This window comes from Typha latifolia, chromosome 9 (assembly GCF_019914945.1).
Source record: "Typha latifolia isolate L0001 chromosome 9, TyphaL0001v2, whole genome shotgun sequence".
NCBI lineage: Eukaryota > Viridiplantae > Streptophyta > Magnoliopsida > Poales > Typhaceae > Typha > Typha latifolia.
Genome location: NC_133094.1, coordinates 2,750,216 through 2,772,976, shown reverse-complemented (window position 1 = coordinate 2,772,976; position 22,761 = coordinate 2,750,216). Strand labels below are relative to the sequence as shown.

At 37.5% G+C, this 22,761-nt stretch overlaps 1 protein-coding gene across 2 annotated transcripts; it reads left to right on the top strand.

The window, feature by feature from the left end:
- LOC140795091 (DNA-directed RNA polymerase I subunit 1) lies at window positions 1–22,654 on the top strand. 2 transcript variants are annotated; one of them, XM_073147468.1, is made up of 21 exons: window positions 1–290; window positions 678–847; window positions 3,187–3,346; window positions 3,458–3,766; window positions 6,025–6,264; window positions 6,417–6,599; window positions 9,446–9,608; window positions 10,364–10,551; window positions 10,970–11,233; window positions 12,553–12,641; window positions 12,719–12,866; window positions 12,981–13,196; window positions 13,337–13,645; window positions 13,734–13,875; window positions 14,246–14,451; window positions 16,411–16,613; window positions 16,749–16,947; window positions 17,031–17,308; window positions 18,996–19,136; window positions 19,337–20,180; window positions 21,748–22,654. In XM_073147468.1, the coding sequence occupies exons 1-21, from the start codon at window positions 267–269 to the stop codon at window positions 22,282–22,284; spliced, it is 5,013 nt and encodes a 1,670-aa protein (XP_073003569.1). In that variant the 5' UTR covers window positions 1–266; the 3' UTR covers window positions 22,285–22,654. The 2 variants fall into 2 exon arrangements, with proteins under 2 accessions (XP_073003569.1, XP_073003570.1); XM_073147469.1 differs by lacking the exons at window positions 1–290; window positions 678–847; window positions 3,187–3,346 and having other exon boundaries at window positions 3,639–3,766; window positions 6,090–6,264.
- Window positions 22,655–22,761: the final 107 nt, after the last annotated feature.

Genomic DNA, 22,761 nt, shown 5'->3' with positions numbered 1-22,761 from the left:
AACCGGGTTGTGATTTTCCCAATCGGAATTGTTTTCTAACCCTGACGGCCTGACCGCCTCTTCCTCCTAAAACCCTAAACCTCCCTTTTAGACAGAGAAGAGTGTGGCCTTCTCACATCAATGTGATACAGGACCTTTTAAGCCCTAACCTTGAAGCTCTCGCGAAAGCCGGTCAGGCCCGAGGCAATCGCACAGGTCCACGATAAACCTCCAGGAACTCTCTTTCTTTCACTCTTTGAAGCTGTCGCAAGCTCCTCCGTTCAGAGATGGCCGGCGCGCGATCGGACGAGGTCCTATTCGCCACTCTAGTTCTTAGTTTGCTCATCAATCTCCGATCACATTATTATAATTTCATATTTTTTTTTGATTTTTTTAATTCTTTCTCGGGTGCCAAAGAGTTCCAATCTTTTGTGTTCGATTTATCTTATAGTCGTAAAAGTCACATTTTTATTTGTTCGATAATCCAATGTTTTAGCTGTTCTTTTTAAGAAAATTACGACGTCACTTCGTATTCGTTTTTTTTTTAATTTTTATTTTTAACAATGGTGGGAGTTCAGAATTTTTTGGATCAGAGCTTTATTTTTAAAGCTGTCTGATATTAACATGTGCAGGTAATTAAGATACTGGTGGCTTGATTTGATTATCTGGGTAACTTATTCTTATTACTCTTTGTGAAGGCGGCATCAGAGACTGTGGAGTCTGTCCACTTTAGTTTTTACAGTCCAGAGGAAGTGCGGAAGATTAGCGTAAAGAAGATTACGAGGCCTGATCTCCTTGATGTCAAGAGCACTCCTGTTCCGGATGGATTGTATGATCCAGCATTGGGTCCTCTAAATGATACTGACCCGTGAGTTGCTAATACATTGCAGTCGTGGTGCCAAATTTCTTACCTGGATAAGAGTTGCATTTCAGTTGTGTATCTTTTTTGTTTTTTCTTTTTAGTGCTTGCACTTTTTATTTCTATTCTTGACTAATTATGCATGAATCATTGGCCAATGTGTTCTGAGTTACTACTTGTGATTTACCATTACATTTGCACCATCATGTCAATATATGATTGAAAAGTAAGTAAAATGTAGTAACCAGTTTGGCACAAGATTAGGTTCTTTTGCTTAGGCTGAAAAACAAGAACATGGAATTATGATGTAACAAACTAACAATACTAGAGTAAAGGAAAATAACAAGAAAGCTGATGGGAATGCCTTTATTTTTCATATTCTTTCGATCATTTTTTCCTTTTGCCTTGTATCAGTGGACATATTCTGTAATACTACCTTTTTTCTCTAACTGCTTACACCACCCATATCTCCTTTATCTTCTGACACTAGTATTCTTACTGTCGAGAATATTCTTTTGCAACATCTAGCACTTAATGAAAATTAGGTTTTCTGGATACCTTTATTCTTGAAAGTCAGAACTCATTGTATTGTGACGAGTTACGTCTTTGATCGTGTAAATACTCTAAAATTTCATCATAAGGTTTTGCTAAAAATAGCATATACCTTTTGGCTCAACAAGATTGTCCCAAAGTGAACCTGAATGAAATGTAATACTAACTTTACATAACATCGTTGACTATGTTGAGTTACAATTGTCTAACATGTCAAGTACTTATTGTTTTCCACATTAAATGCTCATGCGACCTGACCACCGACTGATAATTACTTTGATTTCTTGTTTTAGCCATATAACCTGTTTTTAGAAACCTTCCATTCGTTTGTGTCTATGTTGGGCCAGTTAATGAGCATCTCTTGGAAGTTGCCTCCCTTCCTTAGATGAGTTAGAATCCAGACCTGCTTGAGTTGCATATTTAGAATGAAATCTTACTGTTGAACTTAACTAGCAGCAAGATAACCTCTCAGATTCTTGACCTTTTTTTTTTAATTCTAATAATAGTAATCCTAACATTTTGTGGGCTGAAGATTGAGAGAAAGATCTTATCATCAAGTCTAATCAGATCATCAGAAGCCCTCAAAATCGATGGAAAGTACAAATCACGAAAATTATTCAGCATGGATAAAAAATATCTGTAAGGAATGCACAAATTTAGGTGCTGATAGAGAAATTTCTTTACGTTTCTAAATTCATTACCAATGAAAATAATGGAAAAATTCCTGTGTTTTGTGATCACCTAAGTTGGAAGGAATATTTCGTGAGATGGCAGACCATCAGACCAGCAATGCTTTACAGGAATTTTTTTTTTGGACAATTAGAATCAACAATTCTTTGATTGAGTGTTTCTGAGGTTAACGGATGGTACAAGTATAGAATATGATGAGAAATGATAATATTAGAAGTGCTGCACTCTTAGAGGGCAAGTCATGTAGTGCACTGGTACAAGTTGAGATTGTTATTTCATTCAGGCAGGGAAAACCAAAACCAGCATGCGAGGAATTATTAAGAGAATACATGATAATCTTGATTTGACTCATTGTTCTCTAAAGATGACCATGCTCTCTCATAGTTGGCCACATATGTTTATGATCCCTATGCTGCCCCACATGTTGCTAAGCAAAGGACTGGCATACGACTTATTGGAGGCTCATAGCCTTACTATACTAACTTAACTACAATTATTGATAGACTTTGTATAGAGAGAGAAAAATCTATGTTCTATATTTCTTTCCAAGGCCTTGATTTCCAATTGCTTATTATACATTATCAATTAGATACATCCTAATATCAAACACTTATGTGCTCTAATATGCGTCCGCATTTGCGCCGTACTATCCCTTAAGTTTTGAGTTTTGAACACTTGCATTATGTAGGCGCCTTTTGGAACGTGGTTTTGACATAAACACCTCCGCTAATTAGAGATTAAATTTGGATAATATATATACTTGACCCTAAATAATTAGAAGAAAAGGCTTGGTTGTTTTATTGTTGTTGCTATTGTTGCTATTCTAGAATTGAGAAATGATGATTTACCTAGTAGAGTGTAGAGTTTTCAATTTTGTCTTGCATCTACCTTTATTACTCGAACAACTTAATGCGTTGATTAATGGTACATCTTAGTACAGATTATATGTTTTACATCTTTGAAATACCACATGATTTTGAGTTGAGCTTAACTGGTACCGCTGGTTTTGAGTAATCTTGTCTACTTAATGAACTCTGCAATTACGGTTTCATAAAGGAGTTGTGAGCTAATTTCTAATGCATGATTTTTTTAAATACTTTATGCAGCTGCAAATCTTGTGGTCAGCTTTCCGTTCGGTGCCCAGGACATTGTGGTCATATTGATCTTGCAAAGCCACTTTATAACCCTTTGCTTTTTAGGAGTCTTCAAAATATTCTTCAGATTACTTGCTTCTACTGTCATAAATTTAGGTTGAATGAAGAAAAGGTAATGCCATGCTGGTTGCTTATATTTTCCCTTCTGCTTTAGTTCATTTTATAGATGTTCTTTCTGAATCTTTGCCTATTCTGTTGTTCATTCACCTATTTGTCAAATTAGGTGCAAAGATATGCTTCAGAACTGGACCTTATTATAAGGGGTGACATTGTTGAGGCTAGAAATTTAGAAGCTCGCTCATGGAGTGAGTTATTTTTTCCTGAAGAGGATGCTGTGAAATATGCTGCTGATCATATTGGAGAAACATGTCCAGATGCGACAGACTCAAAGAAACAGACATGGACATCCCTTCAATACACTGAGGCCCTCTCTATCCTTTCTAAATTAACAAGGAATAAACCTAAGAAATGCTCAAACTGTGGTAGTAGAAATCCAAAAATTACTAGTCCAACCTTTGGTTGGCTCAACAAGGTACTTCAGCAAGTGGACTCTCTTTTTAGTAACGAATCTTTTTTTCCATAATACTGTATCTTTTGATAACCATTGTGATTACGCTATGAATTTGGTTATTAAGGCTCAATTAGATAGGCAAATAGTTGGAAGTAAAGAAATAAAAGGGAGAGGACTTGTTGTCAGAACTGACTGGCATTAATCAATATTTGTCTTTCTTTTTTGTTGCTTAAAATGTTAATCTTTTTTAATTTATTTTCTATACTAGTATTATCAATAAACCCTTTGTCTAAAATACTAGACATGAATTTTTGGTATCAAATTGCTTGCTTTGCTCTTACCAAACCTTTTCTTGTCAAGCATAGGTTTGTCTATTCAGCATGAGATTTCTTGCTTCTATTTCAATTCTCATCTTTCAATAATACATGAAATTTCATTTCTATGATTTAAATGTATTGTTATTGGCTAATTTCTAATTTTCTTTTCCTTTGCATGATAACTTATCTAAACGAACAATTTATTGCATTTGAAAACTTAGTGTGACTGTCCTATTCGGGACCATACTTTCTTTTTTGCAAAACCCATGTATGAGTTCCCATTGATTTTGCAACTTTAGTGTGTTTGCCATCATGAAATTTCAACATAAAAGTTGTCATGTTCAAACTTTGTGGTTACTATGTGTTTCTAATTTATAAGAAGATATGAAGAACTGATGACCACCAATCTTATGTCTAAATTGAATTCCTGAAGTGTATGTTTATGTCTCGATGTAGTGAATTCTTGTAATGTACTTGTAGCAACACTAGATTTCAACAGTACTTTGGAGAGTTCTGAAACTATTTTTTGATTTCAAGCAATATTTCATCCAGTGTTTTGAAAGGCAGATTTGGCGGCTGCCATGTCGGGGCTGCACACCGACCACCCCACATCCGGCAATGCGGTCGACACAAGGCGGGAGGGAAGAAAAAGAAGAAACAATGGGATTGAGAGTTACCCGTCGTCATTAGCTTGTTGCCATAATTCGCTTGCCACCTCCGCTTAGGGCTCAGATTGAGAGAAAGTGTGGGGGGAGAGGAGGGTTTAGGGCTCAGATCGAAGAGGGAATGAGGCGATTGAGGCTTTTTAAGTTGCTTACTTGTTAGCTTAGCCGACCCGCAACCTGTTAGCAACAAATCCTATTAAAAATGTTAGTCTTCTATTCTGTTGTGTAGAGGCGAGCTAGGGGCGCAGAGGTGTTGGGGGCGTATTGAGGGCTGCTGCGGGCGATGTGGCGGACATTCATCGGCGACTCAATGATGATGATGGAGTCGGCGAAGAAGATCCAGCGGCAATTTGAGGAGAATCGCCATGTGCTGGCGGAGGAGGCGAGGAGGCTTGCCGATGAGGCGCGCGAGGCCTCCCACTTCTTTTCCCACATGATCGTCCAAGCCTAGTGCACGGACTCTGGTGGATTCAGTCAGAAGAGCTCTCTCTAAATCAATAAATCAACCTAAGTAGTTTTCAAAAGCAAAAAAAAAGAAAAAAAAAGAACTTGGTTGGGAAATAAACTTGATGGAGTCAGATTGTATGGAAGGAGAGCTATTTACCTTAAATTTGTCCACATTTGGGTGGGAAGTGGACTAGGTTTAGGTTTTAGGGTTTAGTGGACTATTAAAAACTTATATATATTAGTTTAGTATATGGTATATATATCATATTTTATTACTTATTATTTTTGTATATTAAAAATACTAGATCACCTTAGTGTCCGCCTTCTGTCTAGGCGCTAGGTAGTGGGGTGACCTCTTGGCACCACGGCCATCTTTCAGTACACTGGTTTCATCTTCTATCGTTTCCACACTGTGCAATATGGCCACTTTTTAGGTTAATTATTGGGAGTTGTTTGATCATTGATGGATAGTTAACATTCATTTAATAGTCATTTGTTGATTTATATATTAGAAATCACACAGATATTTAAATATGCTATCGGAAACCAGGTTTTGATTACATATACATGTGCATGCATGGAAGGCTTGGAAGCCTACAATTGCTTTGCTTTTGCTGGGTTCTGCAGGCTAAAGATACATTGGAACATGATTAAATTTGCTTTCTCGTCTTACACTGCGCTACAGATCAAATGATGTGGAATGGTGTTTTATGCTTCAAAATAAATGTTGTATTTTAGTTTTCTTTGTTTTCTGACTGCTAATGAGATTTATTAGCAAATCAAATTTATCATATCATTATCAGACACAATCATGTGTCATGTCTTAAGAGTTTGGTTTAATTGTTTGTAGGATACGCTAGCTTCTGATATAAGAAGCAATCTGATAATAGAGTCTAATCTGGATCTGTCATCCAGCGAGGCACAAAATGCTGAAGTTCAGCAATCAGAGGGTGATACTCTTTTGCATATGGATGAGGAGCCGTTGCCTACGCAAACAACGAATGAAGCTAAAAACCAATTAAAAAGTCTGCCGCCTGAATACATTAAGAAAATGTTATCTTCTGGTCAGAAGCATCTGTTACCTGCTGAGGTTTGATTTACATTTCATTGAAAATCTATATTCCGATCGCCATTTGTATTTTTCTTCTGTTATCATGCTCTAGTGATGACTCAAGGAGAATATCAGTATATACTTCTCAGTTTAAGCAGGAATGACAAAGACATCTTCTTGTTGTTATTCAGGCAGAAACTGTTTTAAGAGGATTATGGGAAAATGAGGCTAAGCTCTGCATGCTTATATGTGATATACAGCAAAAAGGTCTAAGTTTGTGTCAAAGGAAGAAAGGCTATATGATGTTTTTTCTGAAGACTCTTCTTGTTCCACCAAATAAATTCCGTCCGCCTGCTGGCAGCTCAACTCGTGGGGTGAGCAAATTTAGAACAATCACTATTAGTAAATTAGATATTATGACTTCTATTGATCGTACTTCGGGTCTTTGCCTATTTGTTAAAATTTTGAACTGGAAGCTTACTAGGGGCCTCTTCCTTCTCTTTATAGTAGTATCCATTTCACAGATCATGATGTCAATTTGCACATCGTTGGCAAAGACCCAATCTTGAAAAACTTGGAATGTGTATCACTTACCAAGCACTAACAAATCTCAAAGCATGTGAAACATCTGATGTCTTTCAATGGTTTACCTTATGCTGATAGTTATATATTTATCTTGAAAGACATTGTGTGCCATACTACTGTGGACGAAAAATCAAGTTTGACAGAAGTTCCCATATCTAGGAGGTTGTAATGTAGGTATTAGATTTAAACTATGAATAATTACTATAGTTGCTGACCATGTAGTTGTCTAATTTACTTGAGAGTGGTGCTCATGATGTAAGCTAGTTCATTCTTATTCTTTGACTTTAACATGATTGTGGAGTTGCGTCGCCAGGACATGTTGTAAGGTACTAAGGAACTAAGAGCGTTCTTTGCATACCTCTTATTAATGTTTTGAAATTGACGGAGATCGGGATTGGCCACTCGAAAAAATGGTACTTATTTACCGCCTTTATCGGATCAGACTATTTCTTAATTGTGTAAAATTTTAAATATTATTTAAAAAAAGAAATGATAGAAAATAAGAAAATAAAAATTACTCACAGATGAAGTCTAAAAACTAAAAAAAACTTATTGAAAACAATGATGAATTTTGAACTATTTAGTAAATTTCTACCCTCGTAAATTATTGTTATAGACGTGAAATGAAGAGAGAGATCTCTCTCTTTTTACTATCGTATAGTCACAGTAAGAAGAGGGAGTTAAAGAGTGGGTGAGAAAGAGAGAGAGAGAGAGAGAAGAGATAAAAAAATAAAAGAAAAAAAAACTTCGTTAGAGTTTTCCAGAGTGCAAATTAGCTGGAAGAGTTCGGTGAAGTGTAAGGGGTGGGAGGAGAGCGTGTGAGAGATATAGAGTAAAAACTGGAAACTTGATAAGAAGGCAGTTGGAGACATTAATTACTGATGTTTCCTAGGTCAAATCTATTTAGATCCAACCTAAATCTTTTTATATACCTATTTTTGACAATTTTTGACTAGAGGTGATCATATGACCCAACTGGCCCATACCCGGCTTGGCCCGGCCCGCGCTTGAATTGCCAATGGGCGGCAGGAGCCAGCTCTTTGCCTGCCTGGTCCGGCCCGGTAGCCCTCCCGTTGGCCCAACCCGAAAATCCAGCTTGAAGCCTGGCTAAGAAGCCCGACCTAGCCAAAAAACTATAGCCCATAGCCCACATGTCCACCCCACAGGTCCATAACTGTGATTTACCAATAAAAACAAACTAAGGGCATATCGATAGAGAGGTAAAAGGAAAAAATAAAAAAAATGAAAGAGAAGAATTCTTTTCTTCCCATGGCTGATCACTGATTGCTCGCCTCTTCAATGCCACCCTCGGCCTCGATTAGATGAGGGTGTAGCCATGCAGATGAGGGTGCAGCCATGTCTTCATCTTCTCTGCTAATAGCTCCTCCAACATCACTAGCACCAACGAGGAAGTGACGAAGGCATCGAGGCGAAAGGATCCACCGGAGGAGGGGGAGATGATCTGTGAGGCGGACGAGGCAAAGTTGATGGATTCACCAATAGCGGTGGGGAAGAATCAGCAGGCGACACTGAGGGCGATGATGGCTGTTGGGAGGAGGCCGATGGTTTTACTGGAGGGTTTTACTGGAGGAGTTGGAGAGGAGATCGAAGGTGGAGGTGAGGCCGTGAGGGCGACGGGTTTAACGGTGGTGGCGAAGAAGAGATCGGAGGTGGAGGTGAGGGCCATTGGGTCACTGGCAGTGGAGGTGAAGATGTCGACGGATTTGGTGAACTAGGTGATAGCACTAGCGGTGGAGGAGATGTCGTCAATGACCTTTATGGCCACCTCAAATTGGTGCTAGTGATGTCATCAGAGTCGGAGGTAGCATGAGGGAAGAAGGGAGCACCGCTGCTGCGGTAGGGATTGGGATTTGATAGGAGAGGTGGGTGGGTGGTAAGTCATTACTTTTGCTTGGCAAATTTTTGTGTGCCACATTTTGCTTATTGGGGGGTGGTGGCACGTGCAGAGGGCGAGACAATGGGCTTGTCGTGACAGAGAGTTGCGAGCTCGATAATCATTCAACAGTAAATACCATATATTTAAGCTCGATCTCGCTCTCTTACAGGCAAATGAGTGGTAACAGGCTAGATTATTTTAGCCCTGGTCCGAACCCGACCGGTCTGGCCCGACTCACTTGCAAGCGAGCTGATGAACATAGTGTTCAGCTTGGTTGGCTTGATGGGCTGGCTTGGCCGGCCCGATGATCACCTCTAGTTTCGGCCGATCCTAGATAGATTGGTTTCGGGTCACTATAGCTGATCTTGATTAATTTCGGTCGATCCATCTCGGAATCGCCCAAAACTGGGATCCATGCCTCTTATTATGCCTGCCACTAAATATGCACAATACCTTGTTTCCTTGATTTTGAGTTGTGTTTTCATTGTCAACTATTTAGTTTTCCTACTTAATTTACTACAATTTCTGTAGTGTTACAGTCTACTGTGCACACCTTATGTTACTATTGTAATATGTTATCAATCTCTCTTTTCTTGGACCATACCTCCTTTTCAAGAGAAAATGAAATCTTTTCCAGATATTGCAATAAACATGTGCTTTCCAATTTGGCAATTCATTTGCTTATCTGCTTTTTTAGTTGTTTGTATTGCATCTAATCATATATTTCATCAATTTTAGGTTTTGGAACACCCACAAAATGTTTTACTAAGTAAAGTACAAGAGTCCAACATTGCTTTACGCAATGCGATTGCTCTTGATCCCAATCATCCTGATACTTTGAGGAGATGGATGGATCTTCAAAACAGTGTCAATGTGTTGTTTGACAGTAGTAAGGGCTTTGGTACGTATTCCATTTACTACGGAGTGGTTTTTCTGCATCAGAAGAAAAATAAAAATTGGCCAATATTCTTAAAGTTACCTTTCTTGCTGATCTGTGTCTTTCTGGGTTTGATGTTCGAACAATTTATAGATTAGTTATCATTCATTATTCAATCTAAAAAGATCCCTTTACTGGCTATGTGGCTTGATGTCTGACATGCTTAAGGATATGCAATCCACATACTGAGATAAAGTTGGATATTTTTTCCAAGATGGTTGAAGGCTTCCACTGAGGATGTCACCTAGTGTGATGGTAGGCTTGCCTCCTACAAACAAGACTTACGTAGTTTTATTTATCTTCCCTCCCTAGAAAACCTACATAGGCGGGAGCCTCCTGCACTACGACTCCCATTGTGAAAGACTTCTCCTTGGTAGTTCCTTCTGGGCATCTGAACAGTTCTGTGTTTAAGTGCCAGTTACTTTTGGTCAGTATGACAACAACAGAACAGTACCAACATAATCAACATTACCTGCTGAAGTTAGCATACATGTTTCCATTTTTGATATCATGTTATGTATTCTTTAATATATCATTCTCGTAGATGATTATCTTGTCTTTAATGAAGCTGTTGGCTTGCTACATGCATTTGCCTGTGCATTTCATGATAACAGTTCTGTTTGGATCTTGTAATAGGTTATTTAGTGTCTTTTCTTTCATTTTCTTGTGTAAGTTGCTTTTGAGGCCTATAAATGATAATGGCTTTACTTCTCATGCAGTGAAAAGCGAAAGGGAAGTAAATGGCTATCGTCAGTTGTTGGAGAAAAAGGATGGTATTCTGCGACAGAAAATGATGGGGAAGAGGGTTAATTTTGCATGCCGTTCTGTTATATCTCCAGACCCTTACTTGCGAGTTGATGAAATAGGAATTCCTCCTTGTTTTGCTCTGAAATTGACATATCCTGAGGTATGGTCCTGGTTATGTTGATCTCAATTGATTTTCTAGATTAATGGATTCATACGGAGGTGTGCTGCCTTGAAAATGTTCCCACATGTATGTATGCTCCATATGTGCATGATGCAACAAAGAATTGATATTACTTAATGGTTATTTTCTGTTGAAATCGTGTAAGCATGCTCTATACATTCATGATCTTTTACTGTTTCTGTGCTTGAAATTGTTTCTTAAATTTTTTTACTTGTATATCTCACATATACAGTTCTACAAGCGAATGCCCTTCTCAATTCATGTTCATCATGCTGGATAGGTGGAATAATTATTGACAAATATAAGCTTCTTATGATTTTATAATGCTTTTGGTACTCTCTTTTGTTGGCTGTCTTCATTGAACTTTGATAGCAGTAGTATTTGATGTGATATACAGAGAGTAACGCCCTGGAATGCCAAAGAACTACGTCAAGCTGTCATTAACGGTGCAGATATTCATCCTGGAGCTACACATTACAAGGACAAAGAAAGCATGTATAAACTACAAGCAGGAACAAATAGGCGCTATGCGACATCAAAAAAGTTACTTGCATCGAGAGGAACTGTCACTCAGCAAGGCAAGGGCCCAGAATCTGAATCTGAAGACAAGTTTATCATTCGCCATTTACGGAATGGGGACACTGTAGTTGCTAATCGACAGGTATACTATTGTGTGAGGGAACTGCTTTGATATGCTTTTTGCCAATGGAATCTTTTTTTCTTCTCTACTTTCATTTTAGACTGATTTAACAATTGGTTTTCATTATGAGATGGCACGCCATCTTTTTAGATGAGTTTGCTAGCTTTTGATTCACCTCTAGACTTGTTTGGAATTCAGTATATTTTTCAACACATTTCATAGGTTTATCACAAAATATCAGAAGAAAAATGATGTAAGTAACTTGTCTGATATCTTCACACTAGCTGGTCTCTGTCTAAATAAGAAAGGAAAGGATGCTACAAGTGAGGCAGAAAAGTGAAAGCTTAATTAGTCCTTGGATGTTTAATGCCTTCCTGGTTACTTGCTATGACTTCTATCAGCAGCCAAAGTAAAGTTCCTTTAGGGTAATGTTATCAAGTAAAAAGGGAAATTGAATAAAGCAAAAGAAATTAATATGTATATTGCGCAGGCACTGAAAACTAAAAAGGTGGGAGGGAGGCACAGGAGGGCCTGGTTGGTGTGGGTAGTTTGAGAAAGAGGATGTTTATTTCGGGAGCCTTTTCAGTCTGATAGAAAGCAAATCTCTTGGTTGGAAAGACTAATACGGGTTCCCAAAATTAGAATGGTTATTTTTGGGTCATAAGTTCTGCTCTTCCCAAAACTTTGAAAAGAATTTTTCTGCCTTTCTCTCTTTGGAGTGTACTTCTCCAAACCCAAATAAGAGAGTGAAATCCAACTTATCATCCCACATTACAATTGAATGGGAGGACTTGGGTACAAGTTGTGCTCAGGCTATAATGGTGACATCTAGATTTGGCATTTATCTGTTGTTTTTGGTCCCAATTACCTGAGGTTATGACCAGTGAGATGGGCATGGATCTAGAAATTTGTCTAATTTTTGTCGGGGTATTACAGATAACACAATTACAAGTAGCCTTCTAAGACCCTTCTGAGATCCCATCCCGGAAAGATTCTGCTGTAAAATAAATGAAGTCATTTGAAATGGATTTTACTGTGACCGGTAGCAATTGATAAGATCAAGGCATTACTCTTATTTTTATAGCTAGGTAGGTTCTAAATCAAGTTTGAGTACTTGACTTGGCCTACGACCTACCAGGGGACATGCAGGCTATAATTCGTCTACAGATTTTTTAGCAATTAGGATGTCAACTTATTACAGTAGAACAGCCAGAAGTCAGCAAGTTGGTAGAATAGCTGTGAAGTCTCTTCTGTAATTTCAACATATCTTCCTTTTGTACGTCCCTCTGAGTCTTTCTTAGGTTCTATTTGTTTTCCTGACTGATTTCTTAAACTGGCAGCCCAGCCTCCACAAACCTAGCATGATGGCTCACCGTGTTTATGTACTGAAAGAGGATAAGACAATTCGCTTGCACTATGCTAATTGCAGGTTTTCTAATGCCTTTGTGTTGTACTTGATATTTTCTTTCTTGTTTATAAGTAGCTAATAAGGTCCATTCTTTGCAGTACTTACAATGCTGATTTTGATGGAGATGAAATGAATGTACACTTCCCACAAGATGAAGTTTCTCGTGCAGAAGCAGCCATCATTGTCGATGCAAATAAGCAGTACATCGTCCCAACAAGTGGAAACCCCATCAGGGGCCTGATTCAGGTAAGATATCCATGTGTTTCATTTCAACTTTCTTATGCTAGAAGAACTGGACTCAGATTACCTATTGTGCATGTCAATATCCAACTAATCTTTTTTTCCTTACCCATACTTCAGGATCATATCATAAGTGCTGTCCTTCTGACAAAGTTGGATACTTTTTTAACCCATGATGAATATCATCAGCTGCTCTATTCTTGTCTGCCTGCTTCCTGCCGAAATTCTCAAGTTGCTAGGCTTGAGAAGAAGGTTTCTGTCATTCATTCAAGTGATGAAATACATCCCCTCCCTCCTGCTATATTAAAGCCAATACCTCTGTGGACTGGGAAGCAGGTTAATATTGGTGTTAATGGTTCTGAGCTTTAACAATTGGATCTGTTTGTTCCTCTTTGTTTGATTTGAACTGTGAAACATGAAATGATTTGGGAATGACTGCCTTATTTTATCATTCTAACTTGTCTTTGTCTTTACAGGTAATAACGGCAATCTTGAACTATATCACAAAAGGTCGCCCACCTTTTACTGCTGAATGTAAAGGTAGAATACCACGGGAATACCTGCAGAATAATCATCCTGAAGGAAAAAACTCAAAGGATGAAGGCAGAGAAGATCTTTCTGAACTTATATTGTGTATTTATGATAATGAACTCATAAAGGGAATAATTGACAAAAATCAGTTTGGGAAATATGGGATAGTTCATACAGTTCATGAGCTATACGGTGCAGATGCTGCAGGGATTTTGATGTCTATGTTCAGTCGTTTATTCACATTGTTTCTGCAGGTCAGTTTCTGACTGTTTTCTGACATCTTCTATAGAAATGACTAAGGTCTTAGCCTTGGGTATTAAAAACTAAATGATATGGTTTCAGATGCACGGATTTACTTGTGGAGTAGACGATCTTCTACTTATTGAGAATTTAGATACTCAGCGGAGAAGAATACTACAGAAAAGTGAAATATACAGTGAAGAGGTTCACATGCGTTTTACTGGAACTATGGAGAGTGATAGCGGTTTGTTTAAACTAACCAATAAATATATGCTTAAAGCATTTATGCTCATTTCTTGTGCAATTTTTTTCGTTCATTTTCTGATCTAGTTTGTGTTGCGTTCTTTTATATATCCTTAATACAGAGATGTCCTCATCAGATTAAACAGTAGTTACAAAATAATATATTTTTGACAATCTTATCTGTAACATCTAGGTCAAATTATTTTGTAGTGTTGGTTGTTATGGTTCAGCAGAAAAATAACTCTTAATTTGGTTTTCTCTTTAACAATCTTAGAAGAGCAATCACAGCATTTTATCTCATTATTTCAGGAATGTATCTGCATTGTGTTGCCATTTTATCCTAATTCTTTTCTTTTGAATTTTCTGTTTAGACCCAGTAAAGTTACAAAGAGAGGTTGAGAAGGTCATACGTAGGAATGGAGAAGCTGCAACAATTAGCTTGGATAGAATGATGTCTAGTACCTTAAATAATGTGACTTCAGAGGTGAATAAATTCTTATTTCCTCGTGGGCTACGAAAGCCCTTCCCAGAAAACTGCCTCTCTCTTATGACCACAACAGGAGCTAAAGGGGGTTTGGTATGTACTTTCCTCTTTCTGCCATTTCTCTTGAAAGGATTTCATTTATGGAGAGTATGATGAATGGCTGACCATTATTGTGGTTTTACCTTTTTCCTGTTCTTGCCATTAAATGCTTTCATTAGTTAAATTTTGTTTCATGACAATATGACACTCAAGAACAAGAACAACAAACATTGAAAACCAAGCCTTTGATCTTAACCAATTTAAAGGTCAGCTGAAAATATACAATCATTATGCTCTTGTGCCTTTGTGGGTCCACAATTCTAATCATCTCCCACAAGTATTCATGAACTAAACTTCTTCCTCATCTAGACTTTTCATGTTTGCAGACTTTCTGTAGTGGTTACAATAAAGTTACATGAGCCTAAACTGCAACCAAGAAAATATTTTATATTATCCTATTCATCGACAGGTCATGTAGCTTTATGACCAGTCTCTTTCCTGACTGAATTTGCTTTGCCTAAGAAATTGGCACCAGATTTAGAGGGTTGATGTCAATCTGGTTGATATCTGATCTTGACTTGAAGTCTTGTCATCTTTGAGTTGTACTGTATCTTAGTCTCCTTCTTCCCGCTAATTGTCTTTCTTCCTTTTAGGTCTTCAGTGGTAGGTTGAACTTCTCCCTCCTATTTTGATTCAAACTACCTCAAATTCCTCTCCTCTTTCTCTTTTCAGTTGGAAGGACTTCTCTCTATTTCACTTTCACTCTATGTTGCCTTTGCTTCTACTACTACATTTATTTTCTTTAGATTGGCTACACACACTGGGCGTCCAATGTTGCTAAAAGTGTCCACAGTATTGTCTACCGCTGGAATTGAATAAAATAGATATCCAATCTGGAAGAGAAAAGAAGAAAAAGGAACTTGGTAGAGATCAACATCTATAATTTGATATCAAGTGTTCAGGTAGCTAGTCAAAGTAAATTTCATGTTTAAAATATGGCCATTATATGTCTTGCACATATACGCTTTCTCACTTGACATATATAAGCCTTATGCAGGTTCAATTTATGTGGGGTCAAGGGACCATTTCTGCATACGAGGCCGCCTGCAATTCCATGCATGTTGTTTTAAAAAGCGGCAGCATAGGTTGCATATATTATTGCGGTGGGTAATTGCCCCACATGCATTATGAGGCCTGCCACATATAGCATAATATATATATTGAGAGGATGGCTGCCTGCATGTTCATGTGGGAAGGATGGACACACTATATGCATATATGGTCTGCCATGCCATGTGCCTGTGCGGGAGCCAACAAGACAACATGTCTAATATCTCCATCCGCACTGAGTACATATTCAATATGTTATATACTGTGGTTACTTTAGACAGGATAATATGTTAAGCTACTTAGACTAATAAACACACCAATACATTCAGTCAAAGATGTCACATAGAGAAGATAAAGCATGCACTGCCAACACGTGGTTTCATTTATTTCATTCAAGTTCGTATAAATAAGGTTCTTTGCTAAATTATGTGCTATCTTGTCTCTTTTCACTAAATTTCACATTAAATTTGGTCTTACCCAGTCATCCACACTCTTAAAGAAACTTATATAACGAGTGAAATCACTTTTCAGTAGTAACATACTGTGTGGAAACAGTATCCATGTTTGTCCCCATATTTCATTGTGGATTGTTGTTTTGCTACTAAATTATGTGAAATTGTGGGGCAATTAAAAGGAAAATGTTGAGCAAATAATTTCTAATGTAGGTATCTGTTAAATTATATGTACTTATGTACTGTGGTAACTGCATACAGTATTGACTAGTTCGCTCAAGCATAAAAATTGTACTGTGGTAACTGCATACAGTATTGACTAGTTCTCTCAAGCATAAAAAAATTGTACTGTGGTAACTGCATACAGTACTGACTAGTTCTCTCAAGCATAAAAATTGTAAAATTATTTATTGAAGAACTGACTGATTTTTTAAAAATTTTCTTGTTGTAGGTCAATATGACACAAATATCTTCTTTGTTAGGACAACAAGAATTGGAAGGAAAACGGGTCCCACGTATGGTCTCTGGCAAAACACTACCTTGCTTTCCTCCCTGGGATATTTCAGCTAGGGCTGGTGGCTTCATTGGAGATCGATTTCTCTCGGGTCTTCGCCCTCAAGAATATTATTTCCACTGCATGGCTGGTCGTGATGGGTATAGCACGGCTCTGAGCTCAAACAGTCCAGCAAATATCAACATTATTCATGAATTTTCTTGTCCATGTTTCCATATGTAAGGTATAGTCTTATCCAGCCTTTTAGGTAATTGAGCAACATTTTACATGTGCAGATTGGTTGACACAGCAATCAAGACATCTCGCAGTGGGTACCTCCAAAGATGTCTAATTAAAAACCTTGAATGTCTGAAAGTTTCTTATGATCAGACAGTACGTGATGTAGATGGGTCAGTTGTGCAGTTCATGTATGGGGAAGATGGGGTCGATGTCCTCAAATGTAGCTTTCTATCCGAGTTCAAAGCGCTTGCTGATGTGAGCCCACAAATGTTGAATGTATCTTTTCCTGACTCTTCAAACCCTAATTGCTGATACCTTTTATTTTGTCACAATATCAGAATCGTGCAGTAGTGCTGGATAAAATTAGCGGTCACCTTGTGGACGGACATCTTTCAGATGCTACTGGTTATATCAAGGAGTTACCATCTGTTTTGAGAGAGAAAGCGACTAGCTTTGCTCGTCTTCCCAAAGAACAACAGCGCTGCCGTCATGACATCAAGCGAAAGGACATAATTAAACTGTTGAATGTTAAGTACTTACTAAGTCTTGCTGGTCCTGGTGAGCCTGTTGGAGTGATTGCTGCACAGTCAGTTGGTGAACCATCTACACAGATGACGTAAGATGCCCTCTTCACATTCTTTACAAATGCTTTTAGCTATGAGCTCTAGTGAATTTATAGGAATATAGACTAAGAAGTATTTGTTTCTTCATCACACCTGTAAAATTTTCAACTTGAATCATCAAAGTAATACGTCTGAAACACACAAGGATGTGCATTCTTGTGGCATGACCATATTGCCAGCGAATCAACTCCTAGGACAATTCTACTGGTGCCAGTCTCAGTATTCCCCCACAACTGCATATGTTGGTTGGCATGCCCAGTGCAGAGCGACACAATCTTCCCTAGAAATATTCTAGGTTTGTTGAATCTATAACATTTTTTATAAGCCAAATGACAGCCTGTCAAATTTAGTGTGCTTGGGAAGCTTTGGAGCTTTCTTGGGACATTGAAGCATTAATATTGGTTCCTTTCAATCACTGCCATGAAAGATGCTGTCATGGCCAGCACAGGATATTACTTTGGCTCATTGTTGCCACGTGCGTGTTGTCGGGATTTTTTTTTTAAGACCATTTACTGCATAATTCTTCACATGTGCTCATTTTTAGGCCTTGTTTTGTTTGTTTAGTGGGTATTTTAAGGATAACTTTATACACATCTTAAATGCAAATTAGGTACATTTATAACTATACTCATAATTTGTTGTTTGGTTGTAAAACATAGCAATTACCTTGAATAAGTTTATACAAGAATTGTATTTGGTTACTAATTATGAATATGTATGTTAACTGCAGTAGAAAGCTTGCTTAGAAAACATGTACAGCTTTATTGCACCCTTTCACCTATGATAACATTTTGTACAAACTTGTTAGTTTGAAGGTTATTTAGGACTACAAGTATACAACTATACAGCAAGTTGATTGGTTGGATATGTCTATTAGTTTTCTTGAACAAATGACCCAATTGTTTGTGAGGTAGTTTGATGAGTGAACTGAAGCACCACGGTGGCATGGTTCTACCCTTCCACTATCAGCATACATTTTTAGAAAGATGCATAAGAGTTGGGTTGAAGGTATTTAGGACATACAAGTATACAGAAAGTTGATTAGTTGGATATGTCTATTAGGTTCTTGAACAAATGACCCAATTGTTTGTGAGGTAGTCTGATGAGTGAACTGAAGGACCAAGGTGGCATGATTCTACCCTTCTACTATCAGCAGAAATCTTTAGAAAGGCGCATAAGAGTTCTAAGTTAATTTTGGTTGGAACATAAGTTCAAGTAGGTCATCCGACACTTGTCTGGATGATTCTACAGGTCCAGCTTTATTACATGTTTTTTTTTTAATTCTCCTTTATAAGCTTATCTTGAATGAAAATATGAAATATATCGGAACTATTATGACAAGCCTAATAAAGCATAGACTTCGTCATGAAAGACTTTCCTTATTACATTTGAGGTCTATTTTTTGGTACGATATACTTTGTTTTACAGTCAAACTGTGAATGACGTTTTCTAGTATCCGACCAACTAAAGAGGTCCTCAATGATCTTTTCCTATTATTTAGTACCTAATTATGCAAGGCCTTGATTAAAGCTTTTCCTACTTTTGACCTAAAACATCTACTTGTACTAGTTGTAGATAAAATTCCTAACTTTCTTTTTAGTATATGATCATGAAATTCTTTGATTGCTAAAATTTGTTACCATCCTGATTAACTGAGGAATAATTTCTTACAATCTCCAGACTCAACACTTTCCATTTTGCTGGGAGAGGCGACATGAATGTGACACTTGGAATTCCACGTTTACAAGAAATATTGATGACAGCATCAGAGGATATTCGTACTCCGGTTATGAAGTGCCGGGTTCTTGACAGGGTTACTCAGTGAGTTACTCTAAAGATATTTTTATGTCAATAGTGAATTACCCTAAGAGAAACAATACTTGTTCAAATCTGTTAAGTGCCTTGGTTTATTCTATTCCCAACCCATATATGTATTCACATATATCATCATTACCATTATACTATGATGAACGGGAATCAAAAAGTAATTTACTGATTCACTGCAATGTGCTGCTTTCTAGGGAGGATGCTGAAAGTGTTGCTGCTAAATTAAGGAGAATTTGTGTGGCAGATGTTGTAGAGAGTATGGAGGTCTGCACTGTTCCCTTCTCGATTCGTGGGAACCAGGTGTCTACCATTTATAAGTTGAAAATGAACCTTTACCGATCTGAGCTTTATCCCTCTTACTCCGACCTTTCATTGGAGGATTGCCAAAGAACCCTAAGAACAGCATTTGTGGATGCTATGGAGGAGGCCATACAGAAACACCTGGACATGATAAAAAAGATCAGTGATATCAGTGTTGTTACTAGCAAGGACGATAGTAGCTTGTCAAATGAGGTAGATGAAGAGGAACATATGGGCAGATCAGGTGGAGAGGAAAAGGATGATGGTGTTACTGGTGGTGGTGATGATGATGAAACGGATGATGAACAAGGTACTGATTCTGAAAAGAGGAAAAGACAAGCCAGCGATGAAATGGAATATGAAGACGGTTTGGAAAAAGATAACACTACCATTGTGGAGGAACATGATGGAGAGACCCAAACTGGATTTGAAAGTGAAATTGATCAACTAGAGGCTGATGAAGACTACACAGTGGGAGGGGAAGTTCCAAATGAAATTGAGGCAGAAACACCTGATAGCCCATCCAAATCTGAGCGTACTTCCATGTCGGAGCTTGGAAATAAGGATCGTAAGCCAGTAGAAAAAGATAAGAAGAGGAAATCAGAATCCAAGAAAACAACAACAAAGCCAAAAAGAAGCAGTAAAAAGCCTGAAAGGACTATTTTCGTGGAAGCTAAGGATTTGAATTTTGAGGTCCATTACATCTTCACAACGGGAACTCGGATTTTACTTGCTGAGGTAATTTTTCTTGGTTATTTATAGTGTACACTGTATTTATGTATAAGCATGTTATCCAGATGCCAATTGAAAAACATTTTGGCTGTCTTGTCTTTAACTTTTCTTTGTCCTAAATCCAAAGCAGCAGATATTTTGTTAAAACTTGCTTGTTTTCTTGGTATAATTTTTTATTAGGACTAGTCCTGGCGCATAAGGATGTCGACATATGCAAATGTTGTTGAGCTGAACAGCAAACCTAAACCATGTAGTCTTGCATGCACATTTGGATAATGTCTATTGATTTCTCATTATTTTAATATGTTCATGTATTTCAATCATGATACAATGAATATATAGGTAAATTGCCAAAATCAATTTCAGATATATTAGAATTGTCTATTTATGTAGCGTCATAAGTAATAACAAAGGGTGTACTTAGTTCTCAAGATGATTCTTTCTGCAGTGTGAGACAATATTATAGTTAATGTTCACTATGCAATTTAAATAATGTTCTTAATTAAATATTTTCTTGTCATTGTACAATTGCAGAAATTTTCCTTGCAATATGGAGATAGTTAATTGACAATTCATAATTTGGAATGATTTGGGATTTAACTCATCTTTGCTGATTGTCTGTGAATTTGTTCTGCACTAATTTTGTTTTACACCGTGGTGTTATAACAACTGTTGCTAGCCACTGCCATGGAAAAGAACATCCAGATGCAAATTTTTATGCTATGGACACTATATGGTTTCTTGAACTGTTTGTAACTTGTAAGAGCAAAATGGTTTCTGATATTTTTGTGGATTCTGAATATACAGAAACCTATTAACTTATAAGGTAGTCCGCATTTTCATGCTATATTCTTGCAATTGCGACATAATATTGGTGGACCATATATGATATCGTGATATATAACTTAATGGGGATTTCTTAAAGCATGGTTTGAAGCATCGACTGATACCAATATGTATCACTATTGGCCTATGCCTATATGAAACCATGGTGGGATATATAGTCTTGGTTGGGTTTCGGTGGTATGGCTGACACACAAGCTATATCAGCCGAAGTGGCTTAAATATCTTCTCTTTTCCTTGTATAACTTTGGTCTATATCTGAGCTAACCCAAATCCTACCTCCTCATACATGATATTTGTCTTTTCCATTTCCTCCGCTCCCTCTACACATGAACATCAGAATCTAATCAATCATAGGGAATCCAGCTGATCTTAGATTAATATTACAAATCAGAGTAAGATTTAACTAATTAGCGAGAAATCTGGCATGTTTGGACTTTGGAGTTTTTGGTTCCCCTCTTTTCAGTTTTTTTCCTGACTATCAATCAAAGGTGGCTGTGACCACCAACCAGTTGTCATTTTTACTATTTTTTTTAGAATTTTCCTAAATTTTATATTTTTTGAATTATATCTTATTAAACAAATAGCCTGATAATGAAACAACTGATACAGCTGATAGTGATTTCACATTTTTTTTTCTGAATTTTCTTGTACATTTATTATTATTAAATTATTTATGTGACTTCAACTGAATCAATTGAGGGTTCACAAGATCAATGTTTTCATGCAGATTGCTCAGAAAACAGCAAAGCGTGTCAATATCAAGGAGTCTACAAATATTGAGCGTTGTTCAGTGGTTGAAGAGAAGAAAGGAGAATCTCTTATGGTGCAAACAGCTGGAGTGAATTTCCAAACATTCTGGGACTTGGAAGACTACTTGGATGTCAACAGAATTGTCTCAAATGATATACATGCAATGCTAAATACATATGGTGTAGAGGCAGCAAGAGCTACAATCATACAGGAGGTCAAGGGTGTGTTTGAAGCATATGGGATCCTTGTAAATATCCGGCACCTGAATCTTATTGCAGATTTCATGACTTTCCATGGTGGCTATCGTCCAATGAATAGGGTTGGGATGGGTGAATATAACACCTCACCATTTGGAAAGATGACGTTCGAAACAGCAACCAAGTTCATTATTGGGTCAGCTTTCCATGGAGAGGTAGATACATTGGAATCCCCATCAGCTAGTGTCTGCCTTGGCCAGCCAGTGAAGATGGGGACCGGCTCTTTTGATTTGATGCAGAACTTGCAGCTTCAATGAAGATATATCAGATACACTAGTCCTTCTCGAACTTTTACTGTGCTCAACCACAACTGCTAGGAGGAAAATGAACAAGTCACTCTTGGGTATTTACCTTGTGTCAGCATTTCACTCTTACATTCACATAATGGTACCCTTTTACACTTCTCACGTGATGGAGAATCAAAAGGGAACAATCACCTTTGGAGCCAACTAACACTGGAGATTCTCATTTTCATTTTTGATCATGTAAAGGCTTGTCATGGTGCCTTGCAATGCGTGTGCCTTTTGTTTTCTTGTTTTTTAATTGTGTACTGATTTATTTAGGCGGCATAATCAGTTCTTGATCTCATGCTATTATAAAAAAGCTTAACTCAAAATTAATCAGTTACTTAGGAGTTCCAAGCAGTGTAAATCATGTTCTCCTGTTACCGTTATAAACTTATAATGTTGCCATTGTAATCTCGGCCTGCAGTTTTGTTACACTTCACTGAGCTT